The sequence below is a fragment of the Silene latifolia genome, chromosome Y (assembly GCF_048544455.1).
Source record: "Silene latifolia isolate original U9 population chromosome Y, ASM4854445v1, whole genome shotgun sequence".
Lineage (NCBI taxonomy): Eukaryota > Viridiplantae > Streptophyta > Magnoliopsida > Caryophyllales > Caryophyllaceae > Silene > Silene latifolia.
This window is the reverse complement of record NC_133538.1, coordinates 4,259,828-4,281,726: the sequence shown is the minus strand read 5'-3', so window position 1 is coordinate 4,281,726 and position 21,899 is coordinate 4,259,828. Positions and strand designations below refer to the sequence as shown.

The 21,899-nt window shown below is 40.5% G+C and overlaps 1 protein-coding gene across 1 annotated transcript; it reads right to left on the bottom strand.

Moving 5' to 3' along the window:
* Window positions 1–12,202: 12,202 nt before the first annotated feature.
* Window positions 12,203–14,238, bottom strand: LOC141627503 (uncharacterized). Its single transcript, XM_074440748.1, has 3 exons — window positions 13,905–14,238; window positions 13,455–13,581; window positions 12,203–13,352 (listed from the first exon to the last, which is right to left on the bottom strand). Exons 1-3 carry the CDS (start codon window positions 14,236–14,238, stop codon window positions 12,203–12,205), a joined length of 1,611 nt encoding a protein of 536 aa, XP_074296849.1.
* Window positions 14,239–21,899: the final 7,661 nt, after the last annotated feature.

The following is a 21,899-nucleotide window of genomic DNA, read 5'->3' as shown; positions in this document are numbered from 1 at the left end:
TTTGTCTTTAATCGAGTACTTTTTGTCTTCGATCGAGTACTTTGATTCTCTCGATCGACTACCTTTATTCTTACTGTACTCGATCGAGTGCTTTTGTGCTCGATCGAGAGCTTTTGAGGAAAAAATATTCGATCGACCAACTTTATGCTGCTCGATCGAGTAAAACCAAGTCTGACGCGCAGGATTTATGTCGAGACTGATTATATTTAGCTATATTATATTATAAGATAATAAAATCTCTTACTATATAAGAGAAAAACATTCATTAGGTTAAGGGTTCGGAACTTTTCACTGCTTGAACCTCTATTACGTTGCTTTGTTCTTCTTATTCCGGATCTATACTTGTAATTCTTTTTTCCTTTCTCTCCTTTCTCTTTAGCTAATTTAAACTTTGGAATTCCCTTAATTGTTTTCCTCTTTATTTCTCTTGTTGATTATCCCTTCTTACTCTCTTATCTTAATTAGTTTAATTGTTATTTCAATTTAATGATTATGTTTAGTTTAGTTATCGTTTCAATTATTGTTATTAGCATGATAATTAATATGAGTAGCTAATTTCCTTACTAGGATTTAGGGAAATCAATGAATTGTTGATAGTTGCTAATTAGGTTTCCAGATCTGTTGTTGTTATAATGTCTTTGTTGTTATAAGTAGCATTTAATGACGATTAGACGGTTGATGCGCATAATTGTTCTAGTTGTTTTTGGCAAACTCTGACCTAGATCGGAAGATTGGAAGGAGTGAGACCTGCCATAATTCTTTAGGATACTCTAATGAGGGCGGAAGCTAAGTTAGTAGTATTTTAGGGTGAATAGCGGACCAGAAGGACCTTTTCATTACCCCTTAGACTGATACATGTGATTGATCTGTGACCTTAACTGCAATTATCTGGCATTCATTGATGAACCGACATCCTAGTCCCTTTCTCTTATCTGTTAGACTCTTTTAGTTTTCGCTGTTTAGTTTAGTTATCATATCTAAACCCCCATTTGTGACACCGACAGACTTAGATTAGCAAGTAGACATCAACATAGCCTCCCTGTGGATTCGACCCCGACTTCCCTAGCTGCATTAGTTAGAGACCCCTCGGGTTTATCTTTGATAGGGTTGCGACAGCCCGTGTCAAATTTTGGCGCCGTTGCCGGGGAGGCGACGCTTTTTAGCTGTTCGATTTGAGTTTGTCTTTAGCCTCAAGGAATTTATTCCTTGAGGCAGTTCTTATTTTCTTTTCTAGTGCTGTTTTGATAGGTCCTACAGGTCTAGCTAAACAGGATTATTGGGAGAAGATCATCAAAGGGAAGGCTTGAGTACCTTTGATCTTCCACCTATGTTCCATCCCATGGCGCAGCAGGTGGCATTTTGTGAGAGATGTGGTGCTGCGGGGCACGATGCTGTTACTTGTTATGCGAAGAATGACCAAGTCTATGCCTATCGGCAGTATAGACAAGGTCGTTATGGTTCTTAAAGTGGGGGTTACCCAAATTATTCTCCACTTCCGCCGCAGAATTACTATGGGCCGCCACATCCGATTCATCAGCAAGGCTTTCAAAAGCCTTCATTTTATTTTCCGCCGCAGCAAGTTCCTCCCTCTATTATCAACAAGGAAGAGATTGCTGAATTGAAGTCTTAGTGAAGACACTTAGACTTCTAGTGCAAGAATCTGATAAATCTAGAGAAGCTTATTTCAAGAGATTTGAGTCTCAAATAGCTCAATTAGCTGCCGAGTTGGATTTTAGGCACTCAGAGACGGTATATGCTATATGTACCGAAAGTGGTCTTTCCTATGAAGGACCTGAGTTGCCTATTGACGATGATGATATGTATGACTCGGAATTCGAAGATTTAGTTGAAAATGAAGCATCCTACGAAGACTTCAGCACTGTACAACAACAAAAATTCGATCGAACTAGCTACAGTGTTCGATCGAATGAATTATATGAGGGAGAGCTCGATCGAACAGAATTCAACATTCGATCGAACAGTTTGTACGAGGAAGACCTCGATCGAACTAATGCAAGTGTTTGATCGAGCAGTTTTGGCGAGGAAACATCTCGATCGTGTACTGTTCTCTCTTGATCGAATTATTTGGCTATGGACAGTGTTGATTTGTCACTTACGCCCATTCCGAGTGACGATAAGAAGGTAATTGAAGACCAATCCTATCCAATTGGAGGTAATGCTATTCCTTTTATTGATCCCGATGGGGTTCCTTCTAATCCTTGTTATATCATATATTGCTGTTATTAGACGCCTCCGCCCCAGTTTGGGAGCAAGTTGGAGGAATATTGTTTTGTTTCTTCTTACACAGGTCTTGACAGGTTAGATGACCCGGGAGGAGGATTTGAAGATTTCATCCCACGTAGGAAGAAGGCGCGAGAGAAGGGCAAAAATAGCGTAGTCCATGATGCTGTAAAGAGCCGCTGTTCTTCTGATGCTTTGCTGTGGAGGCCAAAAGTGAAAATGATGGATGCTGAAGGGACTACGTTCATTTAGAAGCCTTGTTGTGGGCCATTAATTTTTGTTGGTGGATGACGAAAGAAGGTCGAGCTAGGACCTATATGAAACTAGCGCTGACCGGGAGGCAACCCGAATTTTTATGCTTAGTTAGATTTTTCAAACACTTTAGTTTTTATTGCGTGTTTAATAATTAGTTTTCTCGATTATAGATTGCGGAACATTTTATATTTGGTTTTGGTAGTATTTTTGGGGCGCTATTTGCGTAATTGAAAGTACACCTGCATTCTTTTCACGAATTGAGTTGATCCGGTGCTGCTAGCTATGACCACCTATGTTGCTGGCTACTTTAGAGAGGTCCGTCTATGTCACGCTATTTTGTGAGTTTCTTAGCTCCTCCTCTTAGTTCATTTCATTTAGTTTGCATTTTCCTTTCCCCTTTATGCTACTACTGTTAGCTGTTGAGTACAATGAGGGCATTGTACAACTTGGTTTGGGGAGGGTATATGCATCCATATATGTGTCTGTATATTGTCTTTATTGCATTTCAGTTAGCACGTTTAATTTTTGCATGCATTGTTTATTTTTATTTCAAAAATTCAAAAATCTCATAAAAATAAAAAAATTCGAAACTTCAAAAAAATCATGTTTCTTTTAGCATATAGGTTGAGTCGGAGCGGTAGTTTCCGATGATGAAATTGCACTACACTTAGTCATTTTGCTTAAGCCTTGCATAAACTAACATCTTTTAGTACGTCTTTTGCATAATCTACGAGTTTATGTTTAAATTTAGCTGAACGAATAGACTTGACCTGAGATTTTGGTAACCTACTTATAATTTCTAAGGAATTAGTGTGACACCCCTCGATAAGGCATCAAAAGAACTATTAAATCTAAGCGGAAAATACGAGATTTTTAAAACCTTTAAAAGTTTAAAGTGCGAAATCCACCATAAGTGATCAAACGAAAATGAAAAGAAAGATAATTAAATTTTACAATTAAAAACAAAGTGCGTTGGGGAAAAGATATCCCATGAATAAGCACAAGTCTAAAGATAGGTGAGTCTAAGAAAACGATAACTAAGGTCCAAGGGTCGATGTTCTCGCTAGCTCACACGTCTTCCCCATAATCTGGATCACAAACCTGTCATTCATGTAAACATGAACTCCACAGTCAGTGGGGAGTAACTCAGGGTTGTCCCAGCCACAATATGTCAAAATACACATAAGCAAGGACTTAAATAAACATATTGATCATACATCATACTTGAATAATAATGAGCAAGGGAATATAACGATAATCATAACGAGATAGGCATACTGCATTCTTAATGAGATAGGCATGGTACATTATATTAAACATGCATTAAAGGAAACAAAACATGGATATGAGATTAGGCATCGAATCATATGAAGAAGGTAAACAACGGATCAATTAAATAGAAAATACATGGATGGACACCATAGCCATTACTTTGAAAACTTCTTAACAACCATAGCATGGGGCGTGGCTACTAATGTCGCATTCATACTTATGGCTTGCATCTCACCATAAGAACGGATGAGAACATCGATCCCGACGATCATATCACAACTAGGGGCTTGCATCTCACCACTAGTGTCCGATAGGACCAAGACTCTCACAAACAATCATATAAGATGTGAACTCTCGTATATAAGGACACGCCAATGACCATAGTCAAGCAAGATATTTACCTAGTATGGACTCAAACAAGACAAACACTTAGACTCCAACCTCTTGGTAGGACGATGATAATAATACGGTCCTAGTCTAAACCTGGATCCAGACTCTCGGGATGGGCGACACCCGATTCGACAAACGATACCCAATCGTATCCAAGACTCGAAACATGGCACGCACTCGTATCCAAAGGTCGAGTAACCTCTAATCGGAGACATGTCACGCTCCCATAACCCAAGGTCTGAAGAAAGGTGGAAGGATATCCTAGTTCGGAAACATGGCTCACACTCGTGACCAAAGGTCCGAAAGGGGAAAGATAACCCAATCCAGAAACATGGCTCACACTCATGACCAAAGGTCCGAAAGAGGTAAACAGGAATGTCAAGTAGTCACACCATGTAAATCGTCAAAGGTCCGAAAGAGGTAAAAAGGAATGTCAAGTAGTCACACCATGTAAATCGTCACACTTGTGTCACAAATACGAGTAAAAATGATTATATAAACATAACGTAAACAATTCATTTGGAGCATGTATAAGTACGAGAGTATAATAAATATTAGGTGCTCCTATGATAAAAGAGTGTCAATACACCATACACAAGCATTAGAAACAAGTTTAAGATACATACCCAATAAGAAACATAAAATCCAATCTATAACAACAAGTTTAGTACTCGACTACAATAAGGGTCAACTTTAAACGGTCATAACTTGAGTTCTATACATGATAATAAGGTGAAACTAGTTGGAAGTGATAGCTTATCTTCTTACGGTTCTAACGCTAGGTCATAAGCCTCAAACAAACAAGTAACGAAGAAGTTATGGCCATTTTACAAAAACTGGTTCAGGCTGTGGCGCAGCCTGCGCCGAGGTGCGCAGCCTGCGTAAATCACTGATTTGCACGACACAACAAATTCATCTTCATCCCCAAATCATTTTTTCATCATTTCATTACCATCCCAATTGCACCATATATTACCCAAGTAACTTTATACAAGTATTAAGGGTGAAATCAAAGCATAAAAGAGGGATTAAAACACAAGGTTCGATTCAAATTCAAACAATTCCAAACTAAGAACTTCATGACTTAATTAAGCACCATTATTAAGCATGAATAAGACGGATTCTTTACTAATTCATCCATGTATACAAAAGACTAGAAACTTCTTCAAACCACCAAGAGAGATTCCACACAAAACTCATTCAACAACAAACAAGTAAAAACATGTAAAGAATCTAACTTTAACACACATGTGAACAAACTATAACATATATAAACACCCAAATTGACATAATGTCGAGTAACCCATCACCGTTACCTTTTTGCACTTAAATCCACAATAGACTCGTCTACCTTTCAAGAATCCACTTCTGGGTTAACTAATCTTTCTCCTAAACATAAGAAAACACAAATTAAGACTATGAATCGGAATTAGAAAAAGGACACCATGTATAAAATGGCTCGACAGCCCTATATAAGGAGGAAAGTCGGATCCTTCTTACCTAGAAAGATGGAGGGTGATGAGAGGAAGAGATAGACGCTAAAATCACTTGATTCAGATAAGAATTGAGCAAGTTATGGAGTTTTTGAAGTTTGTAAGAGAAATGTGTAACAATGGTGGTGGTTGTTGAAGATGAGTGCTGAGAAATTGAGGAGGGAGGTGTAGTTAGGGTTCCCTTCATGATTTTTATGAGGAGGAAAGAGTAGTATGTGAGCCCAATAGTCATACTAGACCCAACGTACAAAATTGAGTCGATATACACTAAAAATTTACGTCTCAAGCCCACTACAACTCAGGATGGAAAATATTATTATTATTATCATTATCCGACCAAAATATTTATTTTTGTATAAGCTAAGCTTTAAAAATATAATATTTATAAAAATCATGTTTAAAAATGAAATTAATTAAATTAAATAATTTAATATCTAAATAAGATAGTAAAATGGTTTATTAAATTATAAATGTCAAAATGGAAAATCCGCGGGTGTTACAGTTAGAGCCTTATAAATTGGTGTCATTTATGACCAGTTTTATGTACGATTGTGAGTAGTATACTCCTTGCATAATATGTAACATTAAATTGCATAAGTATGAAATTCAATTTCTTATTGCCTGCATACATTCGGGTTAGTGGTTGGTGTCACATGTAGGAGAGGTGCTTACATACCCTTTATTTCATTACTATCCATTAACTTCACATTTAGCCAAATTTGTCTTTTTGACCCCTTAACTACATCCAAATTTAGCCTGCCTTGTCAAGCTAGTTTAGTGTTTGTTTTTGCGGGTATATTGCTTATTGTGTCAAATTTGGTTTGCACTGTAAAGTTGGGAGTGGTAGTTTTGGAAAAGAAGAATGTGAAAAAAAAAAAGAAAAAAAGGTTGAAAAGAAAGAAAAGAAAAAAAGTAGAAAAACCGAGAAGAAAAAGAAAGAAAAAAAATGGAAAAAGAGTTTGAATAATATCGGTTTTGCTCCTATGCTCTCATTATATCTCATGAGGAGTCGTTTGTATTTGGTTTAGTGAGTTTTTTGCCAAATGAAGGCATTGTGTTCAGTTTTGGAGATTGGATTAGAAGTGGATATGGTTTATTTGGTTTTGTTAGGATACTAGCTTGACCTATACCCTCTCTTTCCCAAAATATTTTGCCTCTTCTTACCCATTACCTCACTTTTCCATATTTTTTAAGCACTCGGCATGTGATATGACCTCGTTGGATGGAGTGTATGTGTACGGTAGCTAGAATTGTTTATCATATTAGATTGCATGCATGCTTATGTAGGTCGTGGTTTAGGTGAGCGACTATATTTCTTTCTCTCTTACATTTATATGTTTACCCTTTGTTTCATTGAGAGAGACTGACCCGTGAGAGTCCAATATTGAAGGTCTTGCAAGGTCGACGATCCAACTACTTCTATAAACGTCTCTATAACTCGTTTGCATTTGACAATTTAGCTACTAGTGTTAATTCATTTGCATTAGATTGGTTTAGGTGGACGATTTGTAGCTAGCTCTGAGCTTTACTCCGTTCCATTAGTTAGTTGCATATAGTTTGCTTGGGGACAAGCAAAGGTTTGGTTTGGGGAGGTTTGATGCGTGCATTTTATATAGACTTTTTGTACCGTATTTGCACGCATTTCTACGCATATTTCGTAGTATTAAGCTACAAATGTCCCCCGAATTGTCTACAGGAATGAACCAAAGAGAAGCGAAATCAAGCTTAGAACATGTCCCTAAGCATGCATTTAGGAGATGAGTTGAGTCAGAGCTTGGAAACTACTATTTGGTGATGCGCGTAGAAGTAAGGTAGCTAGGCGAGCAAAGGAAGAGTTTCAAATTACTAGTGCCTACTTTGAAGAGCCATATCTAGTGTTCTACAACTTATATTTAAATGATTCTGACTGTAGGTGAAAGCTTATCCTCTTAGCTTTCCAACGCCATAAAAATCCCTTGTTTCCGACAAGCAACGAAGAAATGGCGGCCGTTTGAAGTTAAGTGCGCGAAGCAGGAATTACAAGCTGAAATCCACTCGATCGAGTACTATAGTGCTCGATCGAGTACTTTTTGTGTTCGATCGAATACTTTTTGTCTTCGATCGAGTACTTTGATTCTCTCGATCGACTACCTTGATTCTTACTGTACTCCATCGAGTGCTTTTGTGCTCGATCGAGAGCTTTTGAGGATTAGACGGTTGATGCGCATAATTGTTATCATGTCTTTGTTGTTATCATGTCTTTGTTGTTATAAGTAGCATTTAATGACGATTAGTGTAATACTCCGTATTTTAATAATAATTTATAGGAATAATTTATGTAATCTAATAATGGATTAAATGACATTTCTAATAAATACTGTAACAGCAAATTTTGTATCGCAAAATAAATGTAATACAAAATAGGAAACAAATGAATTTTTATTAATATCAGAAAGTTTATGTGTACAATCTCTAATGTATCCTCTGATTCTAAATGCCGTAGTAGATCACGTAAACGCTGTCTGTAGTAGAGGCGCGAACGTTATATTTGAATGACACCTGTAGAGGTTGTATGCACTCTGTAGGAGGTGTCGATTTGTATTCTTGAGAGGGTCACTGCGACTTGTTCTCTCTTGATGTTGTAGCTTGAACTTGGATTTCTTGGGCAGGCGGCACAGTTTTGGTGTGCTTGTTGACTGCTTGCAGAGGTGTCTTGCAGAGGGAATTTATAGAGCTTTTGTGTCTTCTTCTCTCTGAATTTTATGATTATGATTTTTCTAACTTTGAAATGAATGGGAATAGCTCTATTTATAGAGTTTCAATTCCCCTTGGTGGACTTTGGCATTCACAGGCCCATTTATGGGTTTATTAGTGAATTTGGCCCAAATTTGATCTTTTTCGGGTTTAACGATCCGGATAACCCATTTTGTAACACGAATCGACCCGTATTTCATTTAATTGGGACAAATTAATTAAATCGAGCTAAAATTTAGTATTAACTCAGATTTATTACTTTATTTTATTTATTCGGCACATTAATAAATTTTCCGTGCCTACAAATTGCCCCCTCGAGACCTTGTCACGCGCACTTTTTTAGTTCCTTGGCGTGGCGGGGTCTCGATCCATTTTGCTTTGACTTGAAAGTCGATGGTGAGCACCCTAACTTGTCACGAAGGTAACTCCACTTTGCTTGACTTGGAAGTCAGTGACACCTCAATTTGTAGTCATGGTAGTCCATTTTTCTTGTAATGTCGCCCTATCATATTTAGACTTGGCGGTTGACATATATTTTTTTGTTTGATTTGATTGTCGAGGCGTACCCAAACTTGTCGTAAGGACGACTCATCTTTTTTTAATGTCACTCTATCATTATTTGATTTGACGAGCGATTTTTTCTTTGACTTGAAAGTTGTGCGTACCTAAACTTGTCGTAAAGGTAGCCTTTTTTTTTGACGTCACCCTGTCATTTTTAGACTTGGCGGATGACCATTGTTTCCTTATACTTCACTTTAGCTCAGCATCACAATTCTTTATAAAGTTGAGTCGATGAATGACGTATGACGTGATGTGGGTACCCCACCTCTCATTGCATGGCTAGATGAATTTATTACGTAAACAAATTTATCTAGCTAGACATGGGCGGAATTGATGGTACGCCGTATATCTAACTAGATTCATAATTTACGTAGTACTTAGTATAATCTTGGGAAACAAAAACTCTATCAACAAAGTTTCCTTATTTCCTTGGATTCTATGCTGCTTCGGCCACAAGTCTTGCATTTGAATTAGGGTTTAAAGCTTGCCCATGCCTATAAATACTCATGCAGCCTTGAGTCTTGAACAACATAACACCTCCATCTTGTATTTTCATCTTCGTCCTGGACTATAGGTAACTCCTCTTTCTTTTTGTCTTTTTTTTTTAGCTTTTTCTTTATACTGCTTGAGTTTGGCCAGGTATATCTCAGCTTTTTTTTTTGATTTGGCAATATGTTGACGATATATACTTTCGACCGAATTCCTTAACGACACAGATAACTATTTCTTTTGGGTTTTCGAATTTTGCGACGATCCGAATTTCGTCTTCGATATGGACCGATTGGATAAGATGAACTCTGATATTAAGAGTGATGATAATGATGAAAACCTTCTGCATCTTTGTGTACGAAAGTGCATGAATTTTATTTGTTTTCCGTGGTATTAATGGACACCATTACACCCTTGCTCTTTTTTAATATCAAATCAATGTTCATGTAAACAGCCAAGACAACACGCCTGACTCATTTCATTTGAAGCTGCTACTTCTTCGATCTTCACCGTGCTAAATCTCTGAATTTCAAGATGGCTGGCACAATGGTGAAGTGGTCGCCTCGGGACGATAGCAATATTCATTGAATCAATGGTCCGTCCTCAGACTTTCTGTCGAGGTCGCGACGTTGTCGCGTTTGATCAGGAGCAGGTTAGCAAAGTTTCACCGTACATGGCGGTGTTAATATTTATGAAAGACTCGCGCACTCACAAGTCACACTTGTTTTTTATAGTGTGTAATGACATATGAGAATTGCAGGCATTTGTTAACTTTTCGTCTACAATAATGATTAAAAGAACCAGAATCATCATTATCTCTAAATTATATGAGGTTGATCAACAACATTTTTTTTTTCTTGTCACAGTTTCACAATTAATTAATTTTTTTTTATGTAGTGTAAAAAGAAATAAAGGCGCATGATGATTTTGGATTACTCCGGTCGGATCATTTCGACTCTCTTCGGAGTTGTCATGCAATGTACCCGATTCGTCGACCGCATGAAGTTTTGGGAGGTACTCCGGTCGGATCATTTCGACTCTCCTCGGAGTTGTCATGCAATGTACCCGATTCGTCGACCGTATGAAGTTTTGGAAGGTACTCCGATCGGATCATTTCGATTCCCCTTTGGGGTTATCACGCAATGTGCCCGATTCGTCGACCGCATGAAGATTTGGAAGAGTTACTTCGAGAAGGATCATTTTGGTTTCTCTTTGGAGTTACCATGCAATGAACCTAGCTCGTCGACTGCAAGAGGTGTAAGAGACAAGAGACTGCGAGCTACTCCGAGTCATGCAATGTATTGACTCGTCGACGACAGGAAGAACAAGACGGCGAGCTACTCTCCTAGGAGATGTCATGCAGTGTACCTGACTTGCGACTCCAAGAGGCTACAAAGCACGAAGTGTACTTCACAAGATCAAGCCACCGTAGTTCAAAGATGGATGGGGTTTGTTTGAAGGTGTGGCTGCACTTGAGCTACATGTTCACCCAAGCTGCCTACGTACCTGTAAAGCACGAAGTACTTTACAAGATCAAGCTGACGTAGTTCATAAGGACGGAAGGATTTTATTTTTTTATTTTTTTGTATGCAGTTTAACCTCTTGCTTAGGAGCTTTGGTGTGCAGTTTAAGCTCTTGCTTAGGAGCCTTCATTGTTGAGCCTCAAGAATAGTAGCGCTTCAAGAATTTTCCGTTGATTTGACCGACACGCACATCGTCTTCATCAACAATCTTATAAGCACCATTTGTGTAGACCTCTTGTACCACATATGGATCATCCCACTTAGAGGTGAATTTACCAACTGGTTTGTGAGAGGTGATGATTGGCCTTCGTACTGCAAGGACGAGGTCTCCTACCTGGAAAGAACGAGGGCGCACCTTTTTGTTGAAGCGTGTGACAACCTCGCTTGATAGCATTGAAGCTTTTGTTGGGCCTCTAATCTTTTTTTGTCGAGAGAATCTAACTCTGCTAATCGCAACTTGTCATTCTCATCATCTGTGAGTCCCTCCTGAATAGCAATGTGCAAGGAAGGGATCTTCAACTCCAAAGGCAACACGGCCTCCACTCCATACACCAATGCATACGAGGTTGCTTGAGTAGGTGTTTTGTATGTGGTACGATATGCCCACAATGCTTCACCAATCCTTTCATGCCAATCTCGCTTTAACTTTGCTACTACTTTCTTCAGCAAGTTGCAAAGGGTCTTGTTGAAGGCTTCAGCCAAACCATTTGCAGGAGCATTGTACATGGATGACTTGTATTGTTTGAACTTGAAATTTTCTCCCAGACTTGTCATCAGATGATTGAAGAATTGTTTTCCATTGTCAGTTGTGATACGCTGAGGTACACCATATCTGTAGATGATTTGGGTTCGTATAAAGTTCACAACATTTTCTTTCTTCACTTCCCGTAGTGTAATGGCTTCCGCCCATTTTGAAAAGTAGTCAGTGGCAGCGAGGATATACTCGTGTCCATTTGAGGCCTTTGGAGTAAGATGTCCCACAACATCAAGTCCCCAAGCTTCAAAGGGCCATGAAGAAACAGTAGGATGCAACGGCTCCGGCGGTTGGTGTATGAAGTTTGCGTAGAACTGACAGGGTTCACATTTTTTCGCAAAGTCCATACAATCTTGTACCATGGTTGGCCAGTAATACCCCATTCTCTTTACGCGATCATGAAGTTTAGGCCCAGATTGATGAGCGCCACAAATTCCAGAGTGAGCTTCATGCATTGCTTCAACAGCTTCGTCCTTGCTTAGACACCTCAATCATTGGCCTGAGAAAGAACGTCTGTAGAGCGTCCCTTTATAGTGAATAAACTTTGGAGCACGTCGACGTATCTCCACCTTGTGTCTGGGATCATCAGGTAATTTTTGGTGGTCCAAGAAATCAATGATAGGTTGACGCCAATCATCTTCATCAGCTGTGTAGACGCATATCATGTTGGTTGTGTCTACATTTTCTTCTCCTTCAAGCAAAGATCCGCCCAGCGATTTGCAGGTGGGACTTGCATAGACTCTTTCGCCCTTTGAGTGCCAAAGTGGTCGCAAGATTAGCAAGCGTCGGCCACCCAACTTATTGGCACTCCTTGGTACATGACCAACATGGATGTCGTCAAGTTGATTCAGCAGTTGTAATGCCCGTTGATGGTAGGGAATCAAGTCTTCCTTTTTTACTTCATATTCACCAAGGACTTGGTTGACCACTAACTCTGAGTCTCCGTAGATGTCCATATCCCTGATGCCTATTTCAAACGCCGTTTGAAGGCCGAGTATAAGAGCTTGGTATTCTGCCATATTATTCGTGCACAATTGAGTAAGTGTAAAGGCATATGGCATGAGATGATTTTGTGGAGTTACAAACACAACTCCAGCTCCAGCTCCATCTTGCCTTGCAGCACCATCAAAGTTCATCTGCCATGGAGGCAGAACGTCCACGTAGAAAATTTCTTCTCCTGGGAGGTCATCTGAAATTTCCCACTCTACCGGGGCATCAGATGATCGCAAAGAAGTCGCGATAGCTTGACCTTTCATGACCTTTTGAGGCACGAACACCAAGTCATACCGCTTAAGCAACATTGCCCATTTCGCAAGTCTTCCAGACAAGACTGGTCTTGAGAGTATGTACTTGATTGGATCAGCTTTTGAGACCACATGTATGGTATGCGCCTGCATGTAGTGCCTCAACTTCTGGATGGCAAACACCAAAGCAAGACATATCTTCTCTATAGGCGCGTAATTCAACTCAGCTCCAACCAAGGTACGACTCAGGTAATAGAGTGATCTCTCCTTGCGGTCTTCAATTTCTTGAGCACACATTGCCCCCAGTGAGCGTTCTTGTGCTGCAATGTAGAGGACAAGTGGCCTTCTTGGAATTGGTGCCCCCAGCACTGGCGCGCTGGCCAAGTACTTCTTGATGCTATCAAAAGCATTTTTGCATTTTTCATCCCATTGAAATGGAGCATCCTTTTTCATGAGATGGCTAAACGGCTGGCAACGCCCGGCTAAGTTAGAGATGAACCTTCGGATGTATGCCAAACGTCCTTGCAATCCGCGCAACTCTTTCAATGTCTTTGGTTCCGGCATTTCGTTGATAACTTTGATTTTTGTTTGGTCAATTTCAATGCCTCTATGCCTAACCACAAAACCTAAGAACTTCCCAGATGTGACTCCAAATGCGCACTTGAGTGGATTCATCTTGAGTTGACATTTTCTAAGTCTTTCAAAGACGGTTCGAAGGTCTTTGATATGGTCTTCTCTTTTCTTTGATTTGACAACCACGTCATCAACATAACACTCTATTGTTTTATGCAGCATGTCATCAAAGATCTTTTGCATTGCGCGTTGGTACATAGCGCCAAAGATTCTTCAATCCAAACGGCATGACGTGTGGCGAAGATTCCTTTTGGGGTTCAAAAACTGTTGCTTCTTGATCTTCAGTGCCATATATATTTGATTGTAACCAGCATACAATCCATGAATGAGAGGGCTTCATGACCGGTGGTTGCGTCAATCATCAACTCTGTAACTGGTAAAGGGAAGTCATCCTTTGGGCATGCATCATTAAGGTCTCTGAAGTCGACACATATGCGCAGTTGTCCATTCTTCTTTCTGACTAGGACAATGTTTGCTATCCAGGTAGAATATTTGACTTCTCGAATGAAACCTGCTTCAATGAGTTTGTTGACTTCCTTTTCAATTTCGTGTACAAGCTCCACCAAACGACGTTGAGGTTGCTTTTTGGGATTGGTGCCTTTCTTGATTGCTAGACGATGAACTGCAATTTTTGGGCTGAGTCCAGGCATCTCCTTATAGCTCCAAGCGAAGACATCCTTGTACTCGACCAACAACTTGTAGTACTCCTCTTCTTCTTCCTTAGTCAGCAGAGCACTGACATAAATGGGGCGAGGATCTTGAGTTCCCAAATTGAGTTCCTTGAGTTCATCCACGATCGATTGCCCCCGTCTTCAAGTGTTTCGTGGGCCTCATTGGCCTCAACTTCTTCATTCTCGTCAAGTATCTCTTCTCTTTCGTGATGTGATATGACGACGTTGTAACTTCTATATCTCCTGGCTTCTTTACACCAGAAGGACGTGAAGATGAAGGAATAGGCTCAACATTTTTTGACTGGCCTGTGAGAACTAGTACGCGCCTCCTTGCTTTGAGTGGCTCATACTGGATGATATCCACTACTTGCATACGCTTCATGCGAGATGGTATTACGCTTCTCAAGTCATCGCTTACTCTTAATTCTTCTTTATTTTGTGTTGTAGAAGTTGAGAGAGGACGACCCTCACCGCTATTCTTCTTGGGAGCCCCTAGTCGACTGAAGACTGTTTTTGATGGACCGCCCAAGCGTTCATGTATTGCACCCTTCTTGTTTGTGCGCAACGAAAGTGTTGATACTTTGACTTTACTTTCTCCTTGATTGCCAAGCCTGGTAAAGACAGAAATGTGTTTGGTTGAAGCACTTGGTCTCCCTAGCCTTGTAAATATAGAAGGACGACACTTCTCTTCAGGTGGACTTATTCGATCGAAGACTGAAGATGGATGCATCTTTTCCTCTCCTTCATTTTCTTCGACCTCTTCTACTATGATGTGCTGAGAAGATACAGTAGCCCCTTTTCTACGAGCACCAATCTTCACAGGCGCAGGAAACTCATATCCGAGCCCGACCCTGGTCACCATGAAGCTCCCATATTGCTTGAACACTTCATGTTGCGCTTTGTTAAGACCGTACGGCTCAACTTATATAACTTTGCCGAGAGGAGTCAGATTTGTAAAGTAATATCCAGCCTTCGCAAGTAGCTTGTAAGCATTGGAATCAAATATCCCCTTGTTTTCCTCACTTGATGATTGACTGGATGAACAGACGAAACCATTCGGAGGAGGTCTCACAATCTTCGTTTGAGATGAACTTGGTAGAGGTGTAACGACTTTGGCCACCCATTCCTGCTTGAACACCAGACTTGACTTTTTATCCTTAGGCTCTATCTTTGGTATTAGATATTCTGCAAAAGGACTCTCCCCATCTTTGCGGCGAGACTTTGGGATGTAGCGGAGTACTGGTGGTGTAGTTTTTTGCGGCGTCTCTTGTTTCTTGGGTGACGCAACAGGAGTAGCTGTTTTGCTGGCCTTGTCTACATCATTTTCTTTAGCAGGACTTGCAGCACTATCTTCTTTGTTGATGTTCTTTTCCCGCTTACCCCCTTTTCCTATTGAAGAGATGGTGGTTGGCATGAACTCACTGGAAGTACCATTCTCTTCAAAGAATTTTGCATCAGCGAAGAAAGATTCGACCTTAGAGAAGGGTTTGGCGTCTCCGTCTATCTTCTTTTCACCACCACGATAATATTTCAAGCATTGATGGAGGGTTGAGGCGACAACTCCGTTTTCGTGCTTCCAAGGTCGTCCCAGCAATAGTTTGAACGATGTCTTGCCATCCATGACATGGAACAATATGTCAAAAGAAAGATCACCCATGGTAAGGTTCACGCGGATCATGCCAACTGCGCGCTCCCCATTCAAGTTGAAACCATGAATCATTGTTCGACTACTGGAGAGTTCGTCCATCGTGATCCCTAATTCGTTCATGGTTGCTTTTGGCATGAGATTGACTCCTGATCCTCCATCTATTAAGATGCGCTTGACCTTTTGCCCCCGGATGTACCCGGACAGATAAAGTGGCCTGTTGTGAGGTTTGGATCCAAGAAGTAAATCCTCATCTGAAAAACTAAGGGCTGCGTTGCAGGAGACATATCCAGTTGATTGCTCAAGAGGCTCAATTGTTTCTTTCATCTTGCCCGCATACAACTCGGGCTTCTCAAGTCCTTGAATTATCAGCTGACGCTTCTCTTTAGGTAGGTGAAAGATTTGCTTCCATCCCATTTTTGTAGGAAGGGCGTCAAGAGCAGCCACTATTTCGTTCTCCTTTTCAGAACACAACTGTTGTGGCAATACCACATCATCTGGGCCTCCTTCCTCTATCTTCTTTTTATCATCACCACCTTCCGTAGATGAGACGGTGCACACGGTAACCTTGTTTAAGAAGTCTTGTGGGAAAAATTCTTTTAAGGTGACGGGACTCGGTGGTTCTTGCTCAAGTATATCGATAGGCAAGACATGTGGTTTGACCACTGTTTTGGACTTTCTCTTTCCCTTCGTCTTGCGAGATTTCGTCCTTTTTGATTGTTTTCTTCGACGATGAACAAGTTGCGCTATCTGTCTTGTTTGTTTCTTTGACTTCTTGCGCGTAACCAAAGTCTAACCTTTATCGTCATCTTCATGCTTCTTTTCCTCATTCTTATCCTGAGGAGGTAGTCTTTCTTCCAATGACGATGGAGGTAGTGTCGACAATGACCCTTGGATCCGTAATGCCACAGGCTCAAAACTCCCGAACTGCAATATATACACACACTATCCTTGTCGTATAATTGGCTCCAAAGTTGCTCCAAGACTACGATGTAGTCCGATTTGTGGTTCTTGTGTCATCCAAGTCAAGAATGATCTTCCTTCCTTCGAGAGTTGCATGATCTTCTCCTTGAGTGTTATACACTTTTCAATAGGGTGACTCACCACTGTGATAACGGCGATAGTTGGGATCGTTTGTCTTGTTTGCTTGCTCAGGGCGCTTGGACTCTGGCAATCGTATAATCTTTTTTTCTAAGAGGTCATCGAGCATTCCAGACAAGTCAGAATCTGGGAATGGGTATTTCTTAGCCTACAACTCTTTCAATGTAGGCTTGTCTCGTTGGTAGTTGTAAGAGAATGACTCTTTCTTCTTTTCATACTTAGGCTTTGACGATATTTTCACAGGTGCACTGCTGGTTTTGACGACCATTGTTTCCTTTGTCGACGATTTGGAGTTCTTATCAGTTTTCTTGAACTCCTTCTTTTCACTTGGCACCTTAGAAGAACTTGGTCGAGCACTACCATGTTCTTTGATTGTGATCTCCATGTCATGGGCGTGGGTAGCCAGGTCTTGGAAGCTCTTTGGCATGATACCTTTCAGGATGTAAAGAATGTCCCATTTCATCCCGTTGACGCACATTTCAACTGCTGACGCTTCACTTAAGCGATCCTTGCATTCGGACTCAAAAGACGCCACATGTTGATGTAATCGGACGGTGCTCATCTTGCCATTGAGTTGTCTTTGTCAATTCGCTCATGCTGACGACACGTCTAGTCTTTGTAGAATCTGTTGAGGAATTCATCTTCCATGTGACCCCAGCTGTCAATTGACTCAGAGTCCAGATCTGTGTACCAGTCGAACGCGATCCCTTTGAGCGAACGAACGAACTGCTTCACCAAACGATCACCTTCTGTTCCAGCAATGTTGCATGTCTCGACGAAGTGGGCGATGTGTTGCTTTGGGTTCCCCTTCCCGTCAACCTGTTGAAATTTTGGAGGCTGATAGCCAGATGCCCAGATGGCATGCGCAGACTGTCAATCCTCTTAGTGTAAGGCTTGATGTAGCGTCCACTACTTGTCGAGCTATCATCCAACTGACACTTGATCGTCTTGGCTATTAACTCCTGCAGCTTCTCTTCAGTGAAGTTGCTGATCTCATTCTTTGGCTTTTCCCTATCCTCGCCAACTTCTATATCGCTATCAACATCCCTATCGGTGTAACCATGCTCGCTCTCGGCCTTCCTGTCACGGAGTGCCACCACCTCTTTTTGGAGCTCATCAATTTTCTTGTTCTTTTCTTCATTCTCCTTCATCATCTTTTCAAGGAGATCATTCATTTTCTGCATTCGATCCTCAAGAGTATCGCCACTTATCACCATGACTGAAGCAACATTAGGAGTTGAGGTTTCTTTCTTCTTTGGCGATGCTTTGGGTTTGCAAGGAGAAACCTTCTTGTCAACCTTAACACTTCTATTCTCCTCGCGTGAAGGAGAAGAGGCGGCCAGGAGCGCTGTAGCAGCAGCAGCTATGGAGGCGACAGAGAACTTGCGCGGCCTAGTTGGGACGTGTGCAGAGCGTAGATTGGCAGCAGCAGCATTGACAGCAGCCTTCTTCGCCATTCCTCTTGTGGAGATGCTAAACCGATCGCGTAGCGAGGGGAGGTAGCAAAGAATGGGGGTACCCTGCAGGATATCTGCGTAGGTCTTCTTGGATGGACTGGAGGAGATGTTTTGCTTAGTAGACATATTCTTGTTTTGCTAGACTTGAATAAAACAACAGTAGAGATGAGAGGTAGAGATCTTCACGTCGGGTTCACCAAAATTTGTAACAGCAAATTTTGTATCGCAAAATAAATGTAATACAAAATAGGAAACAAATAAATTTTTATTAATATCAGAAAGTTTATGTGTACAATCTCTAATGTATCCTCTGATTCTAAATGCCGTAGTAGATCACGTAAACGCTGTCTGTAGTAGAGGCGCAAACGTTGTATTTGAATGACACCTGTAGAGGTTGTATGCACTCTGTAGGAGGTGTCGATTTGTATTCTTGAGAGGGTCACTGCGACTTGTTCTCTCTTGATGTTGTAGCTTGAACTTGGATTTCTTGGGCAGGCGGCACAGTTTTGGTGTGCTTGTTGACTGCTTGCAGAGGTGTCTTGCAGAGGGAATTTATAGAGCTTTTGTGTCTTCTTCTCTCTGAATTTTATGATTATGATTTTTCTAACTTTGAAATGAATGGGAATAGCTCTATTTATAGAGTTTCAATTCCCCTTGGTGGACTTTGGCATTCACAGGCCCATTTATGGGTTTATTAGTGAATTTGGCCCAAATTTGATCTTTTTCGGGTTTAACGATCCGGATAACCCATTTTGTAACACGAATCGACCCGTATTTCATTTAATTGGGACAAATTAATTAAATCGAGCTAAAATTTAGTATTAACTCAGATTTATTACTTTATTTTATTTATTCGGCACATTAATAAATTTTCCGTGCCTACAAATACAAGTAAGACGTTAATTAAATAATAAATTAATAATTCAAGTCGGTAATTGGGTTTGGCTAATATTTGTGCTTTGGGCCGTGTGCTATTATTATATGGGCCGAAACTTATTAAATTGGTATGAGTGTAATCGGGATTTATATCGGGAAATTTATAATAATATAATAAGGAAATAATAATATATAAAGGTAATTATAATTATAATAATAATAATAAAGTTATGGCAATAATAAATTAATAAATATTATATGAGGAAATCCTAGTTATGGTAAGATTAATAATAATATATGATAATAATAATATAATAGTAATAGCAATTCCTATACTAAATAGAAGAAGGTAAGTCACAATAGTTTCCTAATTAACCTCGTATTCTCTAAATCTTACACTATAAATACCACCTTAAATCTGAGAAATAAATCACAAATTAAGAGGAGGAGCTTTTGGAGACGGAATTAGCAAGCGGTAATTAATAGGTAACAACTTATAATCTCGTTTTATTTTCTTATACAGCTGAATGTGAGACGATTTTAAGACGCTTAGAAATTGACCCAAACCTTGATGGAATCTTACCAAACTTTGGGAGGTGGTACGTGGGATTGAAAGGGTTGAAATGAGTGTAGTTATGGTGTCAGGGAAGGCCTAGGGTGGCGGTGGTAGGCGGCTAAAAGTGGATGGTCAGGGGGTGTTGCGGGTTCGGTCGTGGGTGGTTTTAGGGAGTAATTGAACCCTCTAATGGTCGAGTCTTGACCTGGGCATGGTAGGGTTGTGATGGGGGGAGGTAGTCGACCACTTTGGTGGTGTATTGGTGGCCGGAGATGGTGGTTTGCGCCAGTGGTGGCTGGAAAACGCGAAAACAGGGGAGATGAGGGTGTTTGTGTGTGACTGTCTTAAACTGTCTGTCATGGCCTGTATAATACGGTTGAGGGGACCACCTATGGAACCACCGTGAGTCAGTGGTGACAAAGGTGGTGGCCATAGGCGGTGGGGTGTCGTGTGTGGTGGTGTGCGAGGGGTTGAGTTGGGGGTTGCGTGAAGGTGGTTATTGTGGATGTTGCGAGGTGGGTAGTTAGGGCGTAAGTTTGGGGGCTACTGGTGGCGGTTTGGCTGGTGGTTTTGGCCGTTGGTGTTCGTCGTGGTGTGGGCTAGGAGGTGGCAGGGTTGGTCGAGGCTGATGGTGGTTAGGGAGGTCGTGATGGATGGGTTTTGGTGGGGGTGTTGTACACGGTTTTGACGGGTTGTGTGTGGTTTGTGTTGTGAGTTTTGACGGGTTTTGACGGGTTGTGTGTGGTTTGTGTTGTGAGTTTTCACTGGAATACGTGGGGTTTGGGTTTTGTTTATGGGTTGACTTATTTAGTTTTAAGACGGGTTTTTATTTGGGTGATTCGGGTTTGTAATTGGGTCGGGTTTTAATATCGTGACCTTTAATAAATATAATAAATAATTATTTTGAATAAGTAAATAAAAGGAATAAATAAATTAATTAATTAATTAATTAAATTGAATTATAATATTTTGATTAGGTTGATTCGTAAAGAAATTATAATCGGGTCGGATTGCTTTAATTATTTGGATTGCTTAAGCTGCATAATTGGAATCGCTTGCCAGGTAGGGATAATCCTACTCAACTCGACTTTTAATTATCTATGTTTGGTATGGTGAATTACTTACGTTAAAGTGGAATTGTTCATATGTTGAAAAGGAAGAATTATATTATCTTGTGTTGGTTGATATTATCGTAATTGTTGGAAGGGAGAATTATGTTGAATATATTGATTGATCATATCGTAATTGTTCGGAGGGTGAATTATATTGATTGTGTTGGCTAATATTAATAGTGTTGATGAGGTGATTTGAATTGCTATCGTTGGTTGGAATGTGATTATTATGAAAAGTTGTGCGACAGTCAGTTGTACGTTGTTGAGGAGTTTGTACACTGAGGTGATGGTAATATGTACGTTGTGAGGGAGGGGTACTATTACATATTTGTGGTACGTTGTTAAGGGAGGGGTACCAAAGTAATTTGAGCACGTTGTTAAGGGAGTTGTGCTAAGTAAAGGAAAGGAGCACGTTGTCAGGGGGTTGTGCAATGAAAGTGAATTGAATTGGATTGATAATTGTATGTTCTTGTTGTTTAATTTTATTCCTACTCAACCTCGCGGTTGACTGTGTATTCGTGAACACCTGCGGTGAACCGTTTTATGGGGAGCAGATTTGACAGGTACCAAAGATTAGTTGACTTGGGAGCATTGGGATGAGAGCCAAACTTGGAACCTTATATGAAGTCTAGATCACAAAGAGCCTTGTCGATTACTTCGTTGCCTATAGTATAGGTAATAGAGCAACTACCCGGGTCCTTCATTTTAGGCGGAGCTTTATTTAAAAGTAAGTTACTAGACTCTTCCATAAAGGCAACAGTCTCAAATTCACTAAGCTCTCTCTTACGCGTCACAATGTCTTTCATAAATTTAGCGTAAGTAGGTACCTGGGTAATAAGTTCGGTAAGAGGGACAGTTACCTGGAGGTTCTTGACCACGTCCACAAACTTACC

Bases quoted from the DNA above. Each gene is read 5' to 3' on its own strand.
- LOC141627503 (XM_074440748.1), bottom strand. From the start codon at position 14,238: ATGCCTGGACTCAGCCCAAAAATTGCAGTTCATCGTCTAGCAATCAAG. The intron at 13,582-13,904 runs GTATGCTGGTTA...GGAAGTTCTTAG, and splicing joins AGCCCTCTCATTCATGGATT to GTTTTGTGGTTAGGCATAGA. The intron at 13,353-13,454 runs GTTCATCTCTAA...TGCTTTTGATAG, and splicing joins CGTTTGGCATACATCCGAAG to CATCAAGAAGTACTTGGCCA.